The 23,232-nt window shown below is 37.8% G+C and overlaps 1 protein-coding gene and 1 pseudogene across 10 annotated transcripts in view; one reads left to right on the top strand and one right to left on the bottom strand.

Annotated features, from left to right (window-relative positions):
* The window catches only part of LOC118579893 (putative RNA-binding protein Luc7-like 2), a 62,284-nt gene that overhangs the window by 25,545 nt on the left and 13,507 nt on the right, over positions 1 to 23,232 (bottom strand). For 4 of the 10 annotated variants that reach the window (XM_036181675.1, XM_036181672.1, XM_036181676.1 and 1 more), the window contains exons 2-4: positions 17,562 to 17,656; positions 4,051 to 4,149; positions 1,188 to 1,298 (exon numbers count right to left, since the gene is read on the bottom strand). In XM_036181675.1, coding sequence (XP_036037568.1) covers positions 1,188 to 1,298; positions 4,051 to 4,149; positions 17,562 to 17,656 — 305 coding nt within the window. Of the gene's footprint in view, positions 1 to 1,187; positions 1,299 to 4,050; positions 4,150 to 17,561; positions 17,657 to 18,156; positions 18,231 to 19,240; positions 19,312 to 22,438; positions 22,515 to 23,232 lie in introns of those variants that run through there. The other 6 variants (XM_036181670.1, XM_036181669.1, XM_036181671.1 and 3 more) reach the window with 4 other exon arrangements.
* On the top strand, positions 15,873 to 16,126 carry LOC118579896 (annotated as a pseudogene).

Below are 23,232 nucleotides of genomic sequence, written 5' to 3' on the forward strand. Positions count from 1 at the left end.
TAATTCTTGACTAGATATATTGTATAGTTATTGGATAGTTTGTCTTGCATTAGTTATAAGCTTTTTAAAATTATAGACAAAAAGGGGAAATGAGGTAGTGTTGGTCCCCAAAATATTGTGCACCCTAATAATCTTATCTGGGGTCAAAGAACAGAACAGCCACTAGATACAGAGGTTAGAAAATGGTGGCACTCACATCTTTAATCCTATCATTCCAGAGACAGAAATCCCTCTGGATCTCTGTTGAGTTCAAGGCCACATTGGAAACTGCCAGGCTAGGTGACACATGCCTTTAATCCCAGGAAGTGATGGCAGAAAGCAGAAAGAAATGTAAGAAGCTTCCAGTCTGAGGAAACAGGATCACCTGAGGAACTGGCGAGGTGAGGTAGCTGTGGCTTGTTCTGCTTCTCTTATCTTCCAGCATTCACCCCAATAACTGGCCTCAGGTTCGATTTTTATTAATAAGACTCTTTAAGATTCCTGCTACAGGTTTACAATCTAATTATTGAAAAATCAAAAAGCTGGAATGAGCCAGGCATGGTGGCATATGGTTTTATTAATCCTAGCACTCAGAGGCAGAGTCAAGTAGATTTCCGTGAATTCAAGACCAGCATGGCCATACACAGTAAGTTCCAAGCTAGCAAGGGGTTACACAGTGAGACCCCGACTCAAAAACACCAAAAAGTAGGGGAAAAATTGGAGTGAATAAAAACATACTTTATGGGCTAGAGAGATGGCTCAGAGGTTAAGAGTACTGGCTCTTCCAACGGTCCTGAGTTCAATTCCCAGCACCCATCTGTAATGAAATCTGGTGCCCTCTTTTGACCTGCAGACATACACTCGGGAGACAGAGGCAGGTGGATCTTTGTGAGTTTGAGGATAGCTTGGTCTACAGAGTGAGTTCCAAGACAGCCAGGAATGTTTCACAGAGAAACGTTGTCTCAAAAAAATAAAAAAATAAAGAAAGAAAAAAAAAGAAAAAAGAAAAACCACACTTTATAATCCTAGCACTCATGAAGCAATAGGCAGAAGTAGGCAGGTCTCTGTGAGTTCAAAGCTAGTCTAGTCTACAGAGTGAGCTCCAGAACATCCAGGGCTACAAAGACAGACCCTATCTCAAACAATAACAACAAAAACAAAACAAAAAAACTTATGTTTTGAACTAATGAAATGACTAAAATTCTTACCTTTGCTGCCACTTCAGCACTTATCTCTTCTTGAGTTTCTGCTAATCTTTTCTTAGACACTTCTGTTCTTCGATCACAATCTGCGATGAATGACTGCAGATGATCCATGGCCTAGAAAATTTAATATAAAACAATTACTGCCACAAAGTCGATGTATCCAGAACTGTCTTCACTAAACACTATTTTTGGTTGGGGAGGAAGCCCTCAGTACAGAAGCGCCGGGTTCCATCGGCTATACTCCTCTCTGCAGCCCACCCTAAAACACGAAAAATACAAAGCTAAGGAATTGTTAGTGACAGAACATTTGCCTAGCATGTGTGAGGGCCTAGTTTTCAAGTAATTATAAAAAAATAAATTAAAAGAAGTCCAGAGGAAAGAATCTTTTGAAACTTCAAAACAATAATTAAAAAATTTTTCATTCTTAAAAATGTTATTGAAGAGCAGTGGTGGCACACGCCTTTAATCCCAGCACCAGGGAGGCAGAGGCTGGCGGATCTCTGTGAGGCCAGCCTGGTCTCCAGAACAAGTTGAAAGACAACCAGGGCTACACAGCGAAACATTGGTTCCTAGTATCCACATACAGCTCACAACTATCTATAACAGTAATGCTAGATCTGATGCTGTTTTCTGGCCTCCATGGATACCAGGTATGTGCCTTGTAAATACACATACACACACACACACACACACACACACACACACACACACTCTCTCTCTCTCTCTCTCTCACTCACTCACTCTCTCCATACATATAAAATAAATCAAAAAATTAAAAATATATAGAAGAAACCATAGATGAGAACTATTTTCATGTCAAAATAGAAAAGATCTTTCAAACTTAAAATAGGTATTATAAGCACTCATTAGAGAGTATAACTAAAAATACTATCTAAAGACAAAAGTCATCTGAAAAAAAAATAGAAAAGTATATTTATAGCATACTTGAGGGAAAGGACCAATTTTCATAATGTTTAAGAAGCTAATGTAAGTCAACTAGAAAACTAGTAACACTCAAGTTTAGTCAACTCAGAACAGCTACCATTATACATGATCTTAAATACAATCAGAGCATTCACTTACTTCATCCATAAAAAATGCAAATTGAAACTCCATTCATAGTCTACATTTTGTTTATCAACAGCGACTAAAATCGTCTTGATAACACCATGTAGCCCACAGGAGGAAAGTCCAATGTATTGCGTAAAAATAGTTAAAACTTTCAAAAACAGCAATTAAACATTATCTGTAAAAATTACCTCTTGGCTTAGCTACTTTTCACCAATAATGTAGAAAGACTGAAAATTTCCTCAATATCCAACCACAATGTTCAACAGTTCTATTGTACCTTATGCCCAGATAGTATTAAAGTATTTTTATAGGTAATTTTCATTTCCATAAGCAAAAGTCCTTAGATGTTCAAGAAAATCAGAAGGGCCTATTTACTGCTATCTTCAACTAAATAAAATTACCTAATTTCACTGATAAAGAGCACCATTAGACTTTTATTGATCATTATTCTTATATACATGTATTTCATAAAAATGCAAAAAGTTTGAAAGATGGTATGTTCTTTAAAACATTTTATATAATTTAGTTTATTTTTTAAGCTATTTATTTCATATGAATGCTTTGCCTGCATATATCTATATGTGTACCATGTGTATGCATGGTGCCTGCAAGTATCAGGAGAGGGCATAATACAGCCAAAACTGGAATTATGCTTTGTAAGTCAAAATGTGAGTGATGGGAGTTGTACTTGGGTTCTCTGCAAAAACAAGTGCTCTTAACCACTGAGCAATCTCTTCAGTTTCAAGTTTCTCTATTTTTATACAAGAAAAGCTTCTATATAAGAACAATATTAAATCACATTTATAACTCAGATACCTAAACAGTATTTTCTATTTCTTTTACTATTTTACATTAAAAACATGGTCCTGAGGCTGCAGGAGTATCCTGACAATATACAGTGCTTGCCAACTAAGAATAAGGCCCTGTATTTCATCCTGAACTAAAGAGATCTTGCTAGTGATCTATTAATACAGTAGAAGTATCTATTAATGGAAAAACTCAAGAATTACTTCTTTACAAAGACTTTAAATACAACAAAAATGGGTGGCTTACATTTGTTGAAACTGCTATTTTATTTTATTTTAAAGATTTATTTATTTATTTATTTATTTATTTATTTATTTATTTATTTATTATGTATACAGCATGTATGACTGCAGGCCAGAAGAGGGCACCAGATCTCCTTACAGATGGTTGTGAACCACCATGTGGTTGCTGGGAATTGAACTCAGGTCCTTTGGAAGAGCAGTCAATGCTCTTAACCTCTGAACCATCATCTCTGCAGTCCTGAAACTACATTTTCTTAATCATTTTTACTTCTGTTGGGAAAAATATGCTGATCAACAGAATCTTTTTTACCTAGGTGTGGTAGCATATGTCTTTAATCCCAGCACTTGGAAGGCAGAGGCAAGTTAGATCTCTGTAAATCTGAGGCCAGTCTGGAGTTCCAGAACATCAAGAACTAAGTAACAGAGAGACCCTGTCTCAAAAATAAATAATTTTTTTTATTTAATAAAAGCAAATCTCTTTTATACATTTTCATTAATATTCAATATCTTATATATTGAAAATTGGGAGTCAAGGCTAGGTTGGTAGTAAAGTGTTTGTCTACTAAGTTTAAAGCCTTAGCTTTTAATACTTAGTACTACATACTGGGGGAAAGTGTATTATCTCATTCATGTATTAACCATCATAGAATCACAAAAATACCTTCCTAAGTCTCTACTCCTAAGAGATATTAATTCATGCTCAAAATATTTTTACTACAATGTAACATGAAAGCAAAATCACATACATCAAGTTCAAAGAAAAAGTCCTGTTCTTTGGATGCAATTTCATAATCTGCTCTTAAAGCCAGGTCATGGACTTTCAGGCATTCTCCAAGATCCATTCTCTAGGAAAGAAAAGAAGACATTACATTGAAAATATACATAATAAAAATTCATCAATATCACAGTTCTCTTCAGAATGTATCTTAAGTCATATATAGAACATTTCTCCATTTAATGGACCTTCAAATTATAAATCAGACAATTAGGGCTGAGGAGTTAATTTGGTTGCAGAGTGTTTATCTGGCGTGTACAAAGTCGTGGGTTCAATCCCTTAGCTCTCCACAAACTGGATATAGTGGTACAGACCTGTAATACTAGTACTCTGTAGATTGAGGTAGAGGATTGGAAATTCAAGGCCAGACAAGTTCAAGATCAGCCTGAGCTCATACATGAGAATATCTCACAGGGGGAAAAAAAAAAAAAAAAAGGCTATGAAAAACAGCAAGTCTTAATAAATTAGTAATACTACCAATACACACTACATGGGAGGTTCTCTGGAATGAGATAGCCAGAAGAAGAACACTTGCCCTGGTGCATATGTGGAAGGTAGAGAATAACGTGTGGGAAATAGTTCCGGTCCTTCCATCAATCCTGAGGATTGAACTCAGATTGTCACTGAGCCATCTTACCAGCCCAGAAAAATGTTTCTCATGAGAATGCATTTAAACTGGACTTAAAGAGTAAGAAGGAATGCTAGGTATGGCAGCAAGTACTTGTAATCCTAGTATCTCAAGAGTCTCGGTTAGATGGGTGGGTGGGTGGGTGGGTGGTGGTGGTGGCGCACATCTTTGATCCCAGCTCTCGGGAGGCAGACACAGGCGGAACTCTGTGAGTTCTGGTCTACAGAATAAGTTCCAGGACAAGCTCCAAAGCTACATACACAATGAAACCCTGTCTCTAAAAGCGATCACCCCCTGCCCAAAAAAAAGTCTCAGGGTGGGGCTGGAGTGAGAGTAAGACACCACCTGCTCTTCCACAGGACTTGGGTTCCATTTCCAACACCTACATGGCAGCTAACAACCATCAGGAAATCCAGTTCCAGGGGATTTGACATCCTTTTCTGGCTTCTTGGGCACTAGGCATGCAGACAAACTACTCATCAAATAAAAATGAAACTTAAAAATAAAAGTCTCAAGCTGAAGGATCTCATCACAAACAAATGATCAATTAAGTAGACAGACAGAAAAAATAAGATTGGGGGGGGGGGGGGAAGACCGGGGATGAGGGGACAGAATTGTTACAACCTCACACAGTGGGACAGTCCTGCAAGTTCCTACAATCACAGCATCTGAAATGCTGAGATAGGAAGATTCCAAGTTTGAGGCCAATGTTTGACCCACATTACCACCAAAAGCAAAACAAAAACCAGCTAACAAAACAAAATCCCATATAAAACAGCTAATATTGCTCAGTCGTAGGAAGTTTCTACAGCGAAGAGTATTATAGTATCTATAATCTGATCACCAGTCTTAGGTTTATATACAGACTCTAAATTGACTCAGCCAATCTTGCTTTTCTTTCATTTTTGCCAAATAACCTCTACATGTATGAAACAAAGTTATGAACAATCATTCTGTATAATATCCCAAACTAAAGACAGTACATTTAGCAGATCAAGACTTTGAAGGATTTTTAAAAAAGATTTAAAAGGCTATAGAGTGGGTAAAATTTAAATAAATATGAAGTCACAGCATATTTACAAAAACAAATAATTAGGTATGAACAGAAAATTAGAGAAATTTTAAAGCTAGTCAAAAGAAAGTGTCATGGCCAGGTGTGGTGGACAGACCTTTATAACCCCAGGGCTTGGGAGGCAGAGGCCAGAGGCAAGTAGATCTTTGTACATTTGAACCTGACCTACACAGTGAGTTCCACGCTACACAGAGAAACTGTCTCAAAAAGAGCCACACAGAGGATGCTGTAATCCTAGGACTTGGGAAGCTGAGTCAGGATGATCAAGTTCAGGGTTTCTTAAACTACATAAATAAAATTTAAAACAAACAAACAACAACAACAAAAAAAAACCACTGCCTCAAAAAATTAAGGTAAGAGGCTAGAAAAATGGCTCAGCTGTTTAGAATACTTGCTCCTTTTCCCAGTTCCGTTCCTACCATCCATGTCAGACAGCTCACAGCAGCCTGTAATTCTAGCTCCAAAGGATATGACACCTCTACAGGCACCTGCATAAACCTGGCATCCATACAAAGATATAAACATGCCCTAAAAATAAATAAATGAATAAATAAATAAATAAATGAGGGTGCATGTTTTACAGTATGACATGACAATAAATCTAAGTGACCTACAACTAATTTTAAAACTGCACTGTAGAATCTCTTTTAACAAATATATTTTTGTTTATAATGATAAGTTGTTTATTTTATAGTTAACTTTACATCTTGATTTTTCTCTTCTGATTGCCTCTTTATCTGGATTCTCTGCATGTTTTAGTCTTAAGATACATGGTCTCAATCAAAATGTGCTTCTTAGGTCAGGATTTGCTCTAAAGTAAAATTTTAAACATTAGTTTGTGTGTGTGTGTGTGTGTGTGTGTGTGTGTGTGTGTGTGTGTGTGTGTGTAAAGGGATGTCACAGGATGCCCATGGAGGCCAAAGAACAACCATGTGTAGTCTGTTCCCTCCCTCTACATTCACAGGGGTTCTGAGGATGGCACTCTAGCTGCCAAACTTGCATAGCAAATGCTTTTACTGATAGCCATCTTTGCCAGACCAGGGTTTGTTTTTAAAGCCTGCCTTCTGAAATTGGGGATTTAGCTCAGTGGTACAGCATTTACTTAACAAATGCAAGGCCCTGAGTTTAGTACTCAGTCGAAAACAAATATAACCCCAAAACAACAAAAACCCAAGGCAACTAAAACTAGTCTTAACAGATTTCTATTTTACTTAAGTTGTTTTAAAATTAGCTATAATGGCTGGACTGTGATGTAATCCCAGCACTCAGGAGGCAGAGCCAGGTGGATCTCTGTGAGTTGAGGCCAGCCTGGTCTACAGAGCGAAATCCAGGCACCAAAACTACAGAGAAACCGTCTCGAAGGGGAAAAGGAAAAAAAAAAAAAAAAGCTATAATGAGGTATACCCCCAACCCAATATCATCAATGTCAACCTCATCTCTCCAGGGACTTAGCAGAACAGGTATTATAAGGCAGTTTCTCTGAATTCTAGAAACCAGTCATCTGTTTTCTCTCTCCATACAACGGCGACTAAGTATCTGCTTTGACATGGTATCAGGCATGGCATGAAAAAAGCAAACAAGCCCAAAAAGAAACTCCCAACAACTACCTGACATTGTAAAAGTCAATCCAAGGGAAATTATAAATTGATTAACAAATTTTCATGATCCTAGCCTCCTAACTAACAAGAAGCCACTAGAGAGGAAACATAAGGAATATGAAACAATTTTCCAGAGCCTCTGTTTCTCTTAAAATCCATTCTGAGACCACACTTAATGGAGCCCTACTGCTTCCAATAACGAGTGATCTAACAATGGCCACTGCTGTTGGTACTTCTCTTTATAAAGTTAATGAAACAAAATAAAATGTTTGGTTTACTGCTTCCAAATGACTATTATAAGGAAGAGTTTCTTTAAAAAATAACGAATAATAAGCCAGGCGGATCTCTGTGAGTTCGAGGCCAGCCTGGTCTACAGAGCAAGATCCAGGAAAGGCGCAAAGCTACACAGAGAAACCCTGTCTGGGGGAGAGGGGGAAACATGATTAAAAAAATTAACATTAACACAAGTAGGATGAGTTGAGAAGCACAACCTAGAAAAAACACAACAGTCACTGGTTATTAATTTAAAATAATTCTACTTGTCTTTCTATCTTTTCCTACACTGTTCTAAAAGTCTCCAAAGGAAGAAGGAAAGACACTAAGTAATTCAGGTAAAGTACAAACATAACAAGTCATCTGAAAGTAGATGACCACAGGCAGGACAAAGTGAAACCAAGACAAAACAAAGACCACACACTTCAGGCTTACCATGCACAGCTTCCCATCTACCACTCTGCTAGATAAACACCACTTTCTAGAGCAAAAAGCACAAGAATCTTGCCCCTTGAATTTTGAACCTTCAGTCCCTTCCTTTGTTATATTTGTAAAATGATTTGCCATCCAAATTCAATGCTTGCTTCAAAATTCAGCTTGAGAATAAGAGAAAGCCTAGCATGACATGAAAAGAGCAGACAGGAGCCTTGAAATAACAAGACATGGGTCTGAATTTCAATTATACCACTGCAGCTTAAAGTAAAGATTTTTCCCTTCCTAATTCCAATCCTAACACTCAAAATTGACATTTTCTATAAAAGGGTATTTTTATTCTTTGGCAATTTTATTCATGCATGCAATGTGTGCCCACAATGACTCCATTTTGAATCTGGAATCCATCTTGATGTACAGGTCAAAAGAGTTTAGGCTTGTTTGTTCCTTTGTGTTGAAAGTCATGAGAATGCTTTGATTAAGCCATTGGGGGAAAACATGCTATTGAGCTAAATGTGCAATTTTAGGCTGATGATGCTTATAAGAGGTATATTGTGGGAGATTATGAAACTACTTGTTTGACTCAAGGTCAGAACAGGGATATGGTATTGTTCTGCTTCTGCCTTTTAGTCTGTATATAAGCAGGGTGAGAAATAAACTTGCTGCTTGAGTAATGATGGAGAGCCCTTCCAACTCTGTCCCATCTCCTTTCTTTTTCTTTAGTCCTCATAGCCCTCCCTACTCAGGTATCCCAGTTGACTCTTTGATGGGTTCCAACAGCAATGTATCTTGATCATATCCAACCCCAATTCTCCCTTCTACCCCACCCATATTTACTAAAACTTCCCTTCCCATGTTCCCACTAAATCCAATTAGTACAGCCTACATGTACATGGGTATGGAGTCATCCATCTAAGGGTAACTTAGCAACAAATTAACAATCTTAAACTTGAGTATTTGTGAAGGGGAACAAAAAAGCAGTCCTATTTTTCTACCCCTTACTAATTTACTTACACATATGTCTGCAAGACAGGCTCTCACTGGACAAACTGGCCTCAAACTCAAAAAATCCTCAACCTCCCAAGTGCTGGCAATACAGGCAAGGCAGTACAACCACACTCAGATCTTAGCATTTTATCTTTTAAATATTGTTTGTTTTGAGACAGGGTCTCTCTACATAGCCCTGGCTCTCCTAGAACTTACTGTGTAGACCAGGCTGGCCTTGAACTCAGAGATCTGCCTGCCTCTGCTTCCTACGTGCTAGAATTAAGTTTTTTCTTAATTTTAAGACTATCTTGTTATTGTTTTGTATGTAACCCTATCTAAATGCAAAGACAGCTTGAAAAGACTAAAAGAATCACCTTGCCTCTAAAAGATTAATCTGATTGGAAAAAGAGAAAACATATACATAAAAGGGCCTATTCTGTAGTACAGAGAGCAGGTATATTATAATGGGATTCAGAAGCTAAACTACTATGCTAAATCATGTATGATAAGCTTGACAAGTTACCAATGAATAGACAATGGCTATTACACGTAGAGGAAAAGAGATGTATAAATGAGAAACATGCAATGAAAAAAAAATGACAAAAATACAAACCACTGATTTATTCAGGTGAAAGGTAGGGAGAGCTAAGGATTTTTTTTTTTTTTTTTTTACTATATACAGCACATGGGAAAAGCCCACGTTTTAAATGCAGAAATAATATATTGCACGAGGTGTGGTGGCACAAAACTGTAATCCCAGCAGTGAAGAGGCAAGAGAACTGATACAACTTCCAGACTAGCCTGTTTTGCATATCAAGGCCAGGCAGGGCTACACAGTGAGTCCATCTATACAAATTATATACAGAACAACAAACTATACTACTAATAATAAAATTTTTAACATTTAAACTATACAATTACATTGTTTTATATTTAGGACTTTAGAGATCCTTCCCCCACCCCACCCCCCACACACACTTTTTTGTTTGATCTTCCTGTCCCAACCTTGGGAGTATTGGAATCATTAGCATCTATTACCATGCATGGCTACAGATAACATTTCTAAAATAAAATACTTAAGAGTTTGCTTTACTTTTTCCATTACACCCTCCCTAACCTGGATCAATCCTTACCCCTCCTCTCAATTTCTTCCTCTACTTATCCAGTATTACTTAAATTTCATTACTCCAACATTATTAAAATCAACATAATAAAGAATATAAAAATCCATCTCAATTTGTAAGCTTTACAAATTACACATTTGAATTAATTTATTAACTTATATTATTAATTTGTATATGTGTGTGTGTATTTTGCCTAAACACCAAAAAAGATTCTTAGAATCTTTTGTATACATAATAAATAAATAAATCTTTTTTGCCCTTTTTTTCTTTTTAAAGATTTATTTATTTATTATGTACACAGTGTTCTGTATGCACATATCCCTGCAGACCAGAAGAGGGCACCAGATCTCATTACAGATGGTTGTGAGCCACCATGTGGTTGCTGGGAATTGAACTCAGGACCTCTGGAAGTGGAAGAGCAGCTATCTCTCCAGCCCATAAATAAATCTTTAAAAAAAAAAAAAAAAAAAATTGAAGCCCCGTCTCCTCATGTAGTCCTGGATGGCCTGGAATTTGGTATGTTACCCAGGCTGGTTCCAAACCTGTAATCTTCTAAAATACTAGAATTACAGGAATAGAGGACTGGATTGATCAGTGGTTAAATGTACTTGATGCTCTTCCAAATTAAAAAACTGAGTTCCCAGCACCCATATCAGGTAGCTCCCAACCATTTGCAACTCCAACTCCAGGGGATCTGATGACTCTCACCTCAAGCACCCGCACTTATGTGCACATGCACACTTTCGAGACAGACAGACAGACACACAGACAGACACACACACACACACACACACACAGTTTAAAATAAATCCTTTAAAAAAAAAAAAAGTGCTACTATATCCACTCAAAAGGCTGCAATTCTATAAAGGTCAAACACACTAAGTGCCTTTAAAAGTTATGTTTTCTTTAAAATAAAAATCGTTATGGGATAGGTCGTGCAAATGCTGTCTGCCTATCTGTCTATAAATAAACCACATGTTCTGTGCCTCCAAGGCCCAGAAGGTGTTGGATCTCCTGAGACTGGAGTTAGAGAGGGTTGTGAGCTGTCATGTGTGGGTCCTGGGGATTGAACCTAGGCCCTCTAGAAGCACAACCAATACTCTTAACCACTGAGCCATCACACCAGCCACTTAAAGATATCTCAGTTTGGCCTGGTTGGTCAGACCAGTCATCTCAACTGCTCAAAGATTGAAGAAGGATTTTAAGAACAAGGCCTGTCTGGACAATGGGTTAAGTTTCAGGGTAAGCCAGTGAGATCTTTTCTCCCCCCCAAAAAAAAATGCAAAAAGAGGGCTAGACATGCAACTCTGTACAGAGAGCTCTTTCCCTGCATTCCCACATAAGACCCAAGATTCAATTCCCGTATACATCCACACAGGCCCAAAGATCCCTTCATGAACAGAAATCAAAGTTCTGAAAGGATTAGACTGGGCTGGGAGTAGTAGTAAATACCTTTAATCCCAACACATGGGAAGCACAGGCAGGTGGGATCTCTGTGAGTTTAAGACCAGTCTGGTCTACATAGTAAGACCATCTTCCCTAACCTCCCCCTCACCTAAAGGATTTTATTAACTCATTCTTTTTGCACTGTGTTTTTAAAAATAGCTGAACGAGGGGTTGGGGATTTAGCTCAGTGCAAGGCCCTGGGTTTGGTCCTCAGCTCCAGAAAAAAAAAAAAAAATAGCTGAATGATGAAGAACCTCAAAGTGTTTGATGTTTGTGGCTAACCAACTGTATGTTTAAAAATAACTACTTCAAGTTTTTATTAGCATGTGTTTGATCTGCTCCACAATTAAATGGTACATTTGTAACTCTTTTTGGATAGCCTCAAAGAATACAGTAGTTTCCTTAGACTTTTTTTTTTTTTGGGGGGGGGGGGACATTTCAAGATAGGGTTTCTCTGTTTAGTCCTTGATGTCCTGGAACTCACTTTGTATACCAGCCTGGCCTCAAACTCAGAGATCCCTGTTTCTGCCTCCCGAGTGTTGGGATTAAAGGCGTGCACCATCACTGTCCGATATTTTTTTTTTTTTTGGTTTTTTGAGACAGGGTTTCTCTGTGTAGCTTTGCACCTTTCCTGAACTCACTCTGTAGCTCAGGTGGGCCTCAAACTCAGAGACCCGCCTGGCTCCTGCCTCCTGAATGCTGGGATTAAAGGCGTGCGCCCCACCACCACCAATCTATTGAAATGGTGTACAGGGCTGAGGGGAAAATTCTTGGTCTCTCTGTAGTAAACACTTAATGATCACCTGGGACTTTTGACCTGCTATAGTTCATCCCTTCCCTCAAGCCCCAAACCCCCAATCTCATACTGATGCTAAAGTTGGTATGGATACCTATGGTGGTTTGAATGACATTGACTCTCACAGCCTCATATATATGCATGCTTAATTCCCAGCTGGTAAACTCTCTAGGTTTCACTGGGAGTGGCTTGGAGGTTTCAAAAGCATGCAGCCAGGCTCTGTGTGTGTGTGTGTGTGTGTGTGTGTGTGTGTGTGTGTGTGTGTGTCTGTCTGTCTCCCCCCCCCCCAGCATCATGCTTTCCTGTTTATCTCCTTGCCATGCCAATAATGGTCTAATCCTCTGAAACTATAAGCAAGCCCTGTTCCTTTTAAGAGTTGCCTTGGTACATGCAGTCTCTTCATGGTAGGAACAGAAACTAAGACAATAGCCAATTGTCAACACCACTCAGTCCAGCACCACTAATCTCTTGCACCACATAAAACCAGATGTGTCTCCACATGCCTGTTAAGGAGACAGACCAAAGGATCTGAAGTACAAGGCCATTCTCCAATACAAAGGGAATTTGAGGCAAGCTTGCGGTGCATACACAAGACCCCATCTCCCAAAAATCTAAAGAATGTTCATTTAAAAAAAAAAAAATTAGTCAGGCGGCACACTCCTTTAATCTTAGCACTCCGGAGGCAGAGACAGATGGATCTCTATGAGTTTGAGGCCAGCCTGGTCTACATAGCAAGTTCTAGGACAGCCAGGGCTACACAGAAAAACCTACCTCGAAAAACCAGGCCCTGTCTTGGAGGGGAAAAAACTTATTGAAAGGGCCTGAAGAGATAGCTAAGTGATTAAAAGCACTGGTTGCACTTCTAGAGAACCCAAGTTAGATTCCTAGCACCCACCAGTAGGCAGTTCCTAACTATCTGGAATCCACATGGTAGAAGAAAAAACTGACTCCTGCAAGTTGTTCTCTGATATCTATACATATGCAGTGACATAAACATATGCATCATGCAAATACACACAACAATGAACTTTTAAAAATTTCAGGCTTAGGACATTCAAGAATGTTTAAAAGGGTATGTATCTGGCTGGAGATGGCTCAGTGGTTATAAGCACTTGTTCTTGCAGAGGAAGTGTATTTGATTTCCAGCACCCATATGGTGGTCTACAACCACCTGTAACTCCAGTTCTAGTGGATCCAACACCTTTTTCTGACCTTCATTGGCACTAGACTCACAGGTGGTGCACAAACATACACACACCTGTATGGGTACAGGTAGAAAGATCTGTAGTTCAAGGTCATCAATGGCTACAGAACCAGTTCAAAGACAGGCAATATTACACAGTATCCTGTCTCAAAATAAAGAAAAAGAAATAAGTAACAATGAATTCTATCATTTTGTTGCTCTTATTTTCTATGTTCATCAAAAGTGATGATTTGTCCACTAAATAAAGTCATTTTGGTGGCTAGGGAGAATTCTAGGTAAAGTGCTTCTTTTACAAATATGAGGACCTGAGGATGAGCCTCAGTGTCTCAGGGTTATAATTGCTGTGATGAAACACTGTGGCCAAAAACAACTTGAGAGGACAGAATTCATTTTACTCACAGTTCCATATAACAGTTCATCATCAAAAGCAGAGAGGGCAGGAACTCAAGCATGGCAGGACAGGATCCTGAAGGTAGGAACTGTCGTAGAGTCCATAGAGGAGTGCTGTTTGCTGACATGCTCCTCATGGCTTGCTCAGCCTGCTTTCATATAGAACCCAGGACTACCAGCCTAGGGATGGCACCACTCTCAATGGGCTAGGCCCTCCCCTATCAATTAATGCCCTTTCTTCTTGCCTACAGCCTGATTTTATTTATGGAGGATTTTCCCCAATTGAGGCTTTCTCCTCTTCCGATGACATCAGCTGTGTCAAATTGACAAAACTAGTCAGCACACCCAGCACCCATGGAAAATGGCAGACATGGTAATCTCAGTGCTGAGAACATTCAAGCAGGAGGTTTCCTGGACTCACTGGCCAGCAAGTTTAGCTGTATCAATAAGCTCCAGGCAAAATCCTATCACAAAGAAGGTGAGTAGTGTTTCTGAGGACAACCAAAGTTCTCTTTTGCCCTCCACATTCGAGTGAACAATGCAAACACAACCCAAAACAAACATACGCAACAAAAACTTTAACCATCTAATTTTCTGCAACAAAAAAATCTAACCATCTAATTTCCTACAACACCAAATGTGGGAAACCTCTAGGGCTGAAGAGATAGTTCAGCAATTAAGAGCACTGATTGTTCTTCCAGAGGACCAGGGTTTGACTCTTATAACCTACATGGCAATTCACAACCATCTAGAACTCCAATCCTAGAGTATCCAATACCCTCTTCTGGCCTCCCATATATCAGGCACATAGAAATAACGCAGGCGAAACACTCCTAAACATAATATGAATAAGTGATTTAAATGTGGAAAATACCAGAGTATTCTACAGATGAGAGGTATATTACAGATACAAATGTATTAATACAGTAGAAAATGTTTAAAAGCTATGAAATGGTGCATGCCTAATCCCTGCAATCAGGATTATAAACAAAATTAAAAATGGAAGTACTTACAGAAACACTAAACAATTAGTTTATTACCTGTTAATTCTTGTCAAAGTCCTAATTCAAGGGTTGAACTTGCCCATAAACTAAATTTCCTACTATGTTGTATTATACTTAAAACTTTTTTCAGGCTCTTTTTCAAGGTCTCACTAAGTAGCTCAAACTGGCCTCAAACTTCAGATTATGTCATCAGGCTGACAACGTGCTGGAATTCCACATTTAGGTCACCACACCTAAACTGCATTTCCCACTAAGAAATGACAAAAATGTTTTCTATTGCATGTGTCTTCTTGATATTTTTATGTTTGGGGGATATCCTTAATTTCACTAAAAAAGAAACCATTCATTTGGGTGTCTGTGGCTAAGAGCACTCACTCCTTATGGAAAAGTAATCTGGAAATCTTTCTTCAGTCTAGATATTTCTGGCAAATAAAATGAGGTCAAGATTTAGCCCCTAACAGTTCCCCATCAACAAATATATCTGTGAAGGGAAATTATTCATTACAATTTCAATCAAATTTAAAAAGTTAAAGATCAAATCCTCTGTGTCACTTAAAAGATAAGGGATGGCGCCGGGTGGTGCACGCCTTTAATCCCAGCACTCAGGAAGCAAAGCCAGGCGAATCTCTGTGAGTTTGAGGCCAGCCTGAGCTACCAAGTGAGTTCCAGGAAAAGCGCAAAGCTACACAGAGAAACCCTGTCACAAAAAAAAAAAAAAAAAAAAAAAAAAAAAACCAAACAAAAACAAACAAACAAAAAAACAAAAAAACCATAAGGGATGGCAGGGCCTTTACAAGCAACAGTGATCACCTCCCTTCTGACCACTGCCCTGTGAGAACATGCCTCTTGCAAAAGATTTCCTTCATCCCTCTTCAGAAGAGAAGAAGAAGTAAGAAAAAGCACTTGGAACAGAGCCCCAATTCCTACTTAGTAAGTGTAAAACACCCAAGATGCTGTAAAATCACCCTGGCCTTTAGCCATGCACAAACAATTGTCTTGCATGTTGGCTGCTGCACTGTCCTCTCTCTGTCAGCCTACAGGCAGAAAAGAAAGGCTTACAGAAGGATGCTCCTTCAGGAGAAAGTGGCACTAAAAGCACCCTGAATCCCAAAGCCCTACGTAGGGAAACCATCCCAATATACACGTTTGGGATAAAAATTAAATAAAAGGGGAAGAAAACAAACAAACAAAAAAACTGCTTGTAGCCCAGCTTCCTGATATATATCTATGATTCCAGAACTTTGGGAGGGTGAAGGCCAAGAAGATCTCAAGTTCAAGGTTACCAGTTTGAAACAGATACTGCCTCAAAAAAACAAAAAACAGTCGATAGGGGGAAACCCAGCATTGAAAAACCAAAAAATAATCCCAAGGGGGGGGGGGGGGGGGATGGAGAGATTGTTCAGTGGTTAAGAGCACTGGCTGCTCTTATGGAGGACCCAGGTTCAATTCCCAGCAACTACATGGTGGCTCACAACCATCTATAATAAGATCTGGTGCCCTCTTCTGGTCTGCTGGCATACATACAGACATGCAGAGTAATGTATACATAATAAATAAATCTTTTACTAAAAAAGAAAAAAAGAAAAAAAAAAAAAAAAAAACCCACCAACCACCACCGTAACAACAAAAAATAGTAGAGAACCTGTCTCAGTGGTTAAGTTGTGCTTAGCATGTGCAAAGTTCTGTGTTCATCTCCAGGACCAGAAGAAAAGAGAAATCAAACAAGAATGACAAAACCAATAGAAGAATGGTGAAAAATATATGAAAACAAGACAAATAGTTCTGTAAGGAAATCCATTATTAAAAATCTAAATTGCCAGGCAGTGGTGGCGCATGCCTTTAATCCCAGCACTCGGGAGGCAGATCCAGACAGATCGAGGCCAGCCTGGGCTACCAAGTGAGTTCCAGAAAAGGAACAAAGCTACACAGAGAAACCCTGTCTCGAAAAACAAAACAAAACAAAAACAACAACAAAAAAATCTAAATTATTGGGGCTGGAGATATGGCTCAGTGGTTAGGAGCACTGACTGCTCTCCCAGAGGACCTGGGTTCAAGACCTAGCACCCACATGGCAGCTCACAACTGTCTGTAATTCCAAGATCTGACACCTTCACACAGTCATACATGCAGCAAAACACCAATGCAAATAAAATAAAAATAAAAAAATTATATTTTAGAAATTTAAATTATAGGGCTGGACAGATGGCTCAGAGGTTAAGAGCACTGGCTGCTCTTCCAGAGGTCCAGCAACCACATGGTGGCTCACAACCATCTATAATGAGATCTGGTGCCCTCTTCTGGTGTGCAGGCATATATACAAACAGAACACTGTGTACATAATAAATAGATAGATAGATAGATCTAAAAAAATTAAATTATCAGTGGGAATAAACAATGAAAGGGATGCAAATCTTTTTTAACACTGTTAAAAAACAATAACAAATAATCTGGCAAAAAAAAATTAAGACTTTACCAAGAACTTCATTTTTGTAGCACACTAGTAATGAAACAACTTAATAACTACGTACAGTTCCAGAAAGGACATCATGGGGACAACAGTTGAGAAGGTGGCTCTTGCATACTCTGTCATCGCTGAATTTGATTCTTTGTCGAGTAGTATCTCCTGTAATATAGAAAAGTTAATAATATTCAAGGTTAGACAACTAGACAATGTTTATATTTTGAAAGTCCTAGTTACCACTAGCTTTTGGTGTCTGACTATCTATATACAGACACTTATAAATCAACCCAGGAGGGATTAGTTTTTTATATACCATCCTATAGAAAAACTATTTTAGACAACATGCAATTGCAGTATATGTACTGCAAATGTAATTCAATTATAGTCAAAGTGGGAAAGCAAAGCATTCTGTTAAGTAAAAGTACTTCAGAAAAGCATAGGATTTTAGAGCAGGAATGGACTTTGTAGGTTATCAAGTCCAACTCCTTCATACTGCAGATGAGGAAAATGAGGCCCCAAGAGGTTAAGCAACTTGCAGCAGACCCACCAAGAGTTTCTACTGGTATACAATGGTCTCTTGACAATAAGCACTAATTTATTCTGTAATTATTTACATTAATTTAAAAACATAAAAAGTAATCTTTCAAACATTGCATACACACTGCGAATCCCCACTGAACCCCAGACGCCATTTCTTCCACTATTTTGTTCCAGTTGAAGTGTCTCCCTTTTGCTGCTGGGAGGAGTTAGAGGGTAGAATAAGGTGTTTAAGAGCGTACAAACCTGGAAGAAGGACTTACACACCAGTCAGACAAAGGCACATTGCCTAATGAAATGTTAACTTTAATACCTCCAAAGATTCCACACTTCCAAGTTTTATGTGGTCTGTGCTATATTGCCAAACTAAGCAATATAAAATATATTCTGTGCTCATATTAAAAAAAAAAAAAAAAAAAACAACTCCTAAACAGAAGCAACCAACCTGCTTATCGAATAAAGCTATTTACTCAAAAGGTAAAGAGTCTAAGAAAAGGAAAAGTAACTAGCTAGAGTAACAAAGTACAAATGTTAGTTACAACTTTTTTTGCTTAGACTCTCTGAAGAAAATAAAAGAAAAACTCACAAGGTCGTTTCCTCTATGCAGAACGATAAGCCCTAAAAAATGTGGTATAGCCTTAAGTTGATATCACTGATAAATGAAAACCTACTGGTGAATTACTGAAGCGAAAACTGTTGAAACAAACCGAAAGAGATTGTAAATACCTCTGCAGTTCACATGATACCTACAGCACTCCAAACATTTCAACTAGGAAGCAATTCTTAAATTAAGTTCTGTATTTTCACATGTGAATATCAAACAAACAAAAAAAAAGTTCAAACTTTACCCCTTTTAAGTGGTCTTATATTGAAGAGCTTAACTTAAAGTCTACTAAACACTGTGGGGTAAGATTTTGTTCAAATTGTTTTAACTTGGTTAAGAAGATGTAAAGAACATTCTGATTTGCAACTAGGACACATACATTTTTAAGAAAGATAATTTGCTAAAACCATAGCTTCAGAGCAGTTCAACAATAGGTTTTCTGAGGCTTATCTCTAGTAGGTTATTTGTGACACAATTTGGAATAATCCATTTAGTGTTCAAGCCTGCTACTATAATGTTACTTTGATGGACTTTTATTTCCTTTTCAACACAACTGCTTCTGTTCCACATTCATTAACACATCTGAAAAGTTAGTGATAACTCACGGCTCGGCGAATGCGGGGCCTTTCTGAAACTCCCTTGCAGATTGAAGTAGGCAGGCATAGATACATTGAACCTTTACAAATAAAACAAGGGGCCAGATTGTTCAGTTTGTATAGAATAGACTCTGCCAGCAAGTTCAATACAGCACCTAGAAGTACATGTTGACTGTAAAGATTCTTGTATATGAAAACAAAAGTGAACAAAATCAGAGTGTTCGTTTTTTGTTGTTGCTTTTACAATACTGACTTAATAAGTATAAGCCCAGAGAGAAACGTGACTGAAGATAACGAAAGCCCAAGACTGTAGCTATACCAGTGGCCCTTGGGCTACTCGAGAAATGTTTCTTTAAAAGTATGTTTCAGTGAAGACTAGTGAGTGCCTCAAGCTCACATGAGAACCAAACTACCATAAGTTTACATCAGGAATCTACAACTACAGTAGAAGCCTTTTGATCCTAGAAAGACTTTGTTTGAAACTCTACTGTAATTAAGTTACAAATTTAAAAAGTGACAAATTTTTAGGGACAAAGGGTACTTAAAGATCTCGGAATCACCCTGCTACAACTATCTAAGCTTTTTGGTAATGAAACAGCAATGTCAGTTCAAGGCTCACCAGGTAGAAGGGGTCTAATAAGTGAGGTCTTAGAATAAAGCTAAGATTTACAGATGTTTTAATTAATCATACATCTCATCTAATAGGGTACCCATTTTTGCTTAAGAAATCACGTTAAGTACATGAACAAGGGATCCATGCCCTGAAGACACTATCAGATAAAACATGAGCAATTACAAATATAAACATAGTAACAGTAGCCCTGGTGAGCTTTAAAATAATGAAGGAATCAATTTCTATAAATGCCTCCAAAAAAGCATCTAAAATACTTTACTACAAATAAGCAGGTATTCCATAAACATTTGATAACTATAGCAAAAATATCAAATACAGCTTTCAAATATTAGCCATTATAAAAATCTTTTTACTGAAATAATAAAACTAGTAATTCAACATAAACAATACTCTGAGAAGGACATGTAAGTGAGGATCTGTCTATTGATATTTTAAAAGTTCCACTTAGGGGAACTTTATGGTTAATATTTTGGACTTTATGGTTAATATTTTAAAACAATTTGGCCACAAAATTACAAAATCATGCAGCATTTGAGTATATTTGGGCTTATGACATAAGTATAATTCAACTACACAATTTTAAAACAGAAATGATTTTAACTTTTATCTTTGTCACAACATCTGGCCCAAACCATGTTTTTCAAAAGAAACCAGATAAAATAGAACCCACTTACTTAACAGAAAAAAAAAGTAAAGGAAAAAAAAAAAAAAAAAGACTACAAACGGAATGAATATGAACAAAATATTCTTCTAATACAAGATTTTATCAATTCAACATGCTTTATATATTTGTGTTTCCTAGTCAATGAATCACACATACACTAAAAAAATCTCAGTTAATCTAATAAATTCTCACACGTGTTTCAAAACTAATAATAAATTATGGAGGGCACTGCCCTTTCACAATGATACTAGATCCTAATCATTGAATCAAACCTACTAGTGACTCTATCCTCTGTGCTACAAAATAGAGTAACAGAGCTTACGACAAATGTTCTGCTCCCAAGGAGCCCACATTTTCACTAGAGAAATAGGAAATATAAATAAAAATAACACAAAATAACATGACCCAAGTGTCAAAGGGATGTTTTAAACATACTAGAACTACCACCAAAAGGCTGGAGAAACTGGGAAAGGCTTCATGGATTTAAGTAGAAGCCAAAATCCAAAAACTACAGACAAGACTTAGAAGAAAGACAAACATTCCAGACCAGAATAGTACCTTTGACAAAGTTTACAAAGGACTGAAGGTGTGGGGAACAGTAAGTAAACTATACTCAGCTTTGGCAAATGGCTGAGTATGTCTGGGAATACAGAGATTTGCAATCAATGGTACAATTTTTAGAGGGTGAATTTTGGTTCCTAAAATCTTTCTTCAATCCATATTTACTGTATATGAATGAACTTTAAGAAATTTTTGAGGGTTGGGGATTTAGCTCAGTGGTAGAGCGCTTGCCTAGCAAGTGCAAGGCCCTGGGTTCGATCCTCAGCTCAAAAAAAAAAAGGAAAGAAAAGAAAAGAAATTTTTGAGCTGGGCAGTGGTGGCACATGCCTTTAAATCCCAGCATTTGAGAGGCAGAAGCAGGCAGATCTCTGCAAGGCCAGCCTGGTATACAGTTCCATTGTGGCCAGGGCTATATAGAAAATTCAAACCCTATCTCAAAAAAGAAAAAAAAATCTTAAATGATGCAGTGATTAGATCAGGCATAGTCAACAACAAATACAAATTATTTTATCTATAAAATCATGTCTCTCTGCCCTATGACCTCCACAAAAATTAATTAAGCTTTATGTATAATCACAATGCAAGGTTTTAGAATGAGGAATTGGGCCTTTTTTATTTTTAAAGCAGGGTCTCATGTAGCTCAAGTTGTCTTTAAATTCAATATAGATAAAAAAAAACCACAATCCTGATGCTCCTGCCTCTACCTCTCAAATTCTGGAATTATATATAGGCCTGTACCACTAGGTCCAGTGAGGAATCTCATTTAGAATTTTGGGTGGCCACTAATTTTCATTTGAATAGAAGCACCAAAAGTTCCATTAATAATGTCCACCAAACAACTATCTTCAGAATTACAACTTTAATGCCTTCTTTTGTCCAATCCCTTCTTGGGTGTCATAAATTGTAACACTTGAGAACAGTGGGGTCACAAGTATACAATAAAAACTAAAATGCACATATATATAACTATCCACTAACTGAAACTAAGGTGGTACTGAGGCATCAGTTTCACTGGATATGAAAGAGCCTCCACTAAAGCCAGGGTTCCCTGAACCCTGAACTCAACACTGCTATCAAAATTCCCTTCAATCTGCTATGAAGAAAAACAAACCCCGTTGTAATAATACCCAATATGGAATTATGAACCTACAACTTGATAGAAATTTTATCAGTAGCACATAAAACCTTGACCTAAGTGGTATCTGACATTGTACACAGTGCATGCTATTTTCCCAAAACCCACCCCTCCCCCTCAATTTCTCCCACCCTCCCTCCCTCACAAACAATAAGCCAAATCAACTTCCATAAATTTAGGTGCTATTTTAAAAACATCAAAATTTTACTTTACCCATTCTCTCCGATGCTCCCTGTATTTTTTTAAGCTGTGAGTGGATGACCATGCTATGTGATCAACAACTGTGAAGTTAGCAAAAGTGAACTGAGTTTAGTATGGTAATTTCAAAAGAACCTTAAAGTTGTAATACTTGACATATTTAATGGTATGCAGAATCCTATCTTACTGTATATCATCAGGCATTAATGGCAAGCAATTTATAAATAAAAGCAGTCAATATTTCTTTGTACAGATTTAGCTCAGAGCTCAGCTTAGGGAAAACAAAGAGTAGAGCAGGAAATGCATCAGCATACAAAGCAATGCAAGTATTCCATGTTTATTAATGAAGTCAGGGACAAGAAAGTTCTCCCACATTTTCTAGTATGACAAGCCAAGTGTCCACCATCACCATCTGTAGGTGTGTTTAGGACCTTTTATCACTCAGTTAGCTTGGGACGCAACAGGCTCCTTCCCTCTGAAATAAGACCTACACCCCTTCAGGGATAGGAAAGTTAGAGCTAGAAAGAAGTATAGAATTGAAAATGAGTAGCTTCCAGTTTGCCTAATCCCCAAATACAAAGACAAGCTATTAATACCTTTTCTTCCAATATAAGCTGCACATCCACATAATAGTGTAGGAATTACATAAAAACCTGTGGCCAGTTTCTTGCCTATTCCAGGGCATGGAGATAATTTAAGAAGTGCACAATTAAAGCCTTGTGTCTTCACATGAACCAAGATGACTACTATACTGAGGAGTCAACCAACCTGACCACTTTTTCTTTCTTTTTTTTTTTTTTTTTTCCTTT

The sequence above is a fragment of the Onychomys torridus genome, chromosome 3, assembly GCF_903995425.1.
Source record: "Onychomys torridus chromosome 3, mOncTor1.1, whole genome shotgun sequence".
Taxonomy (NCBI): Eukaryota; Metazoa; Chordata; class Mammalia; order Rodentia; family Cricetidae; genus Onychomys; species Onychomys torridus.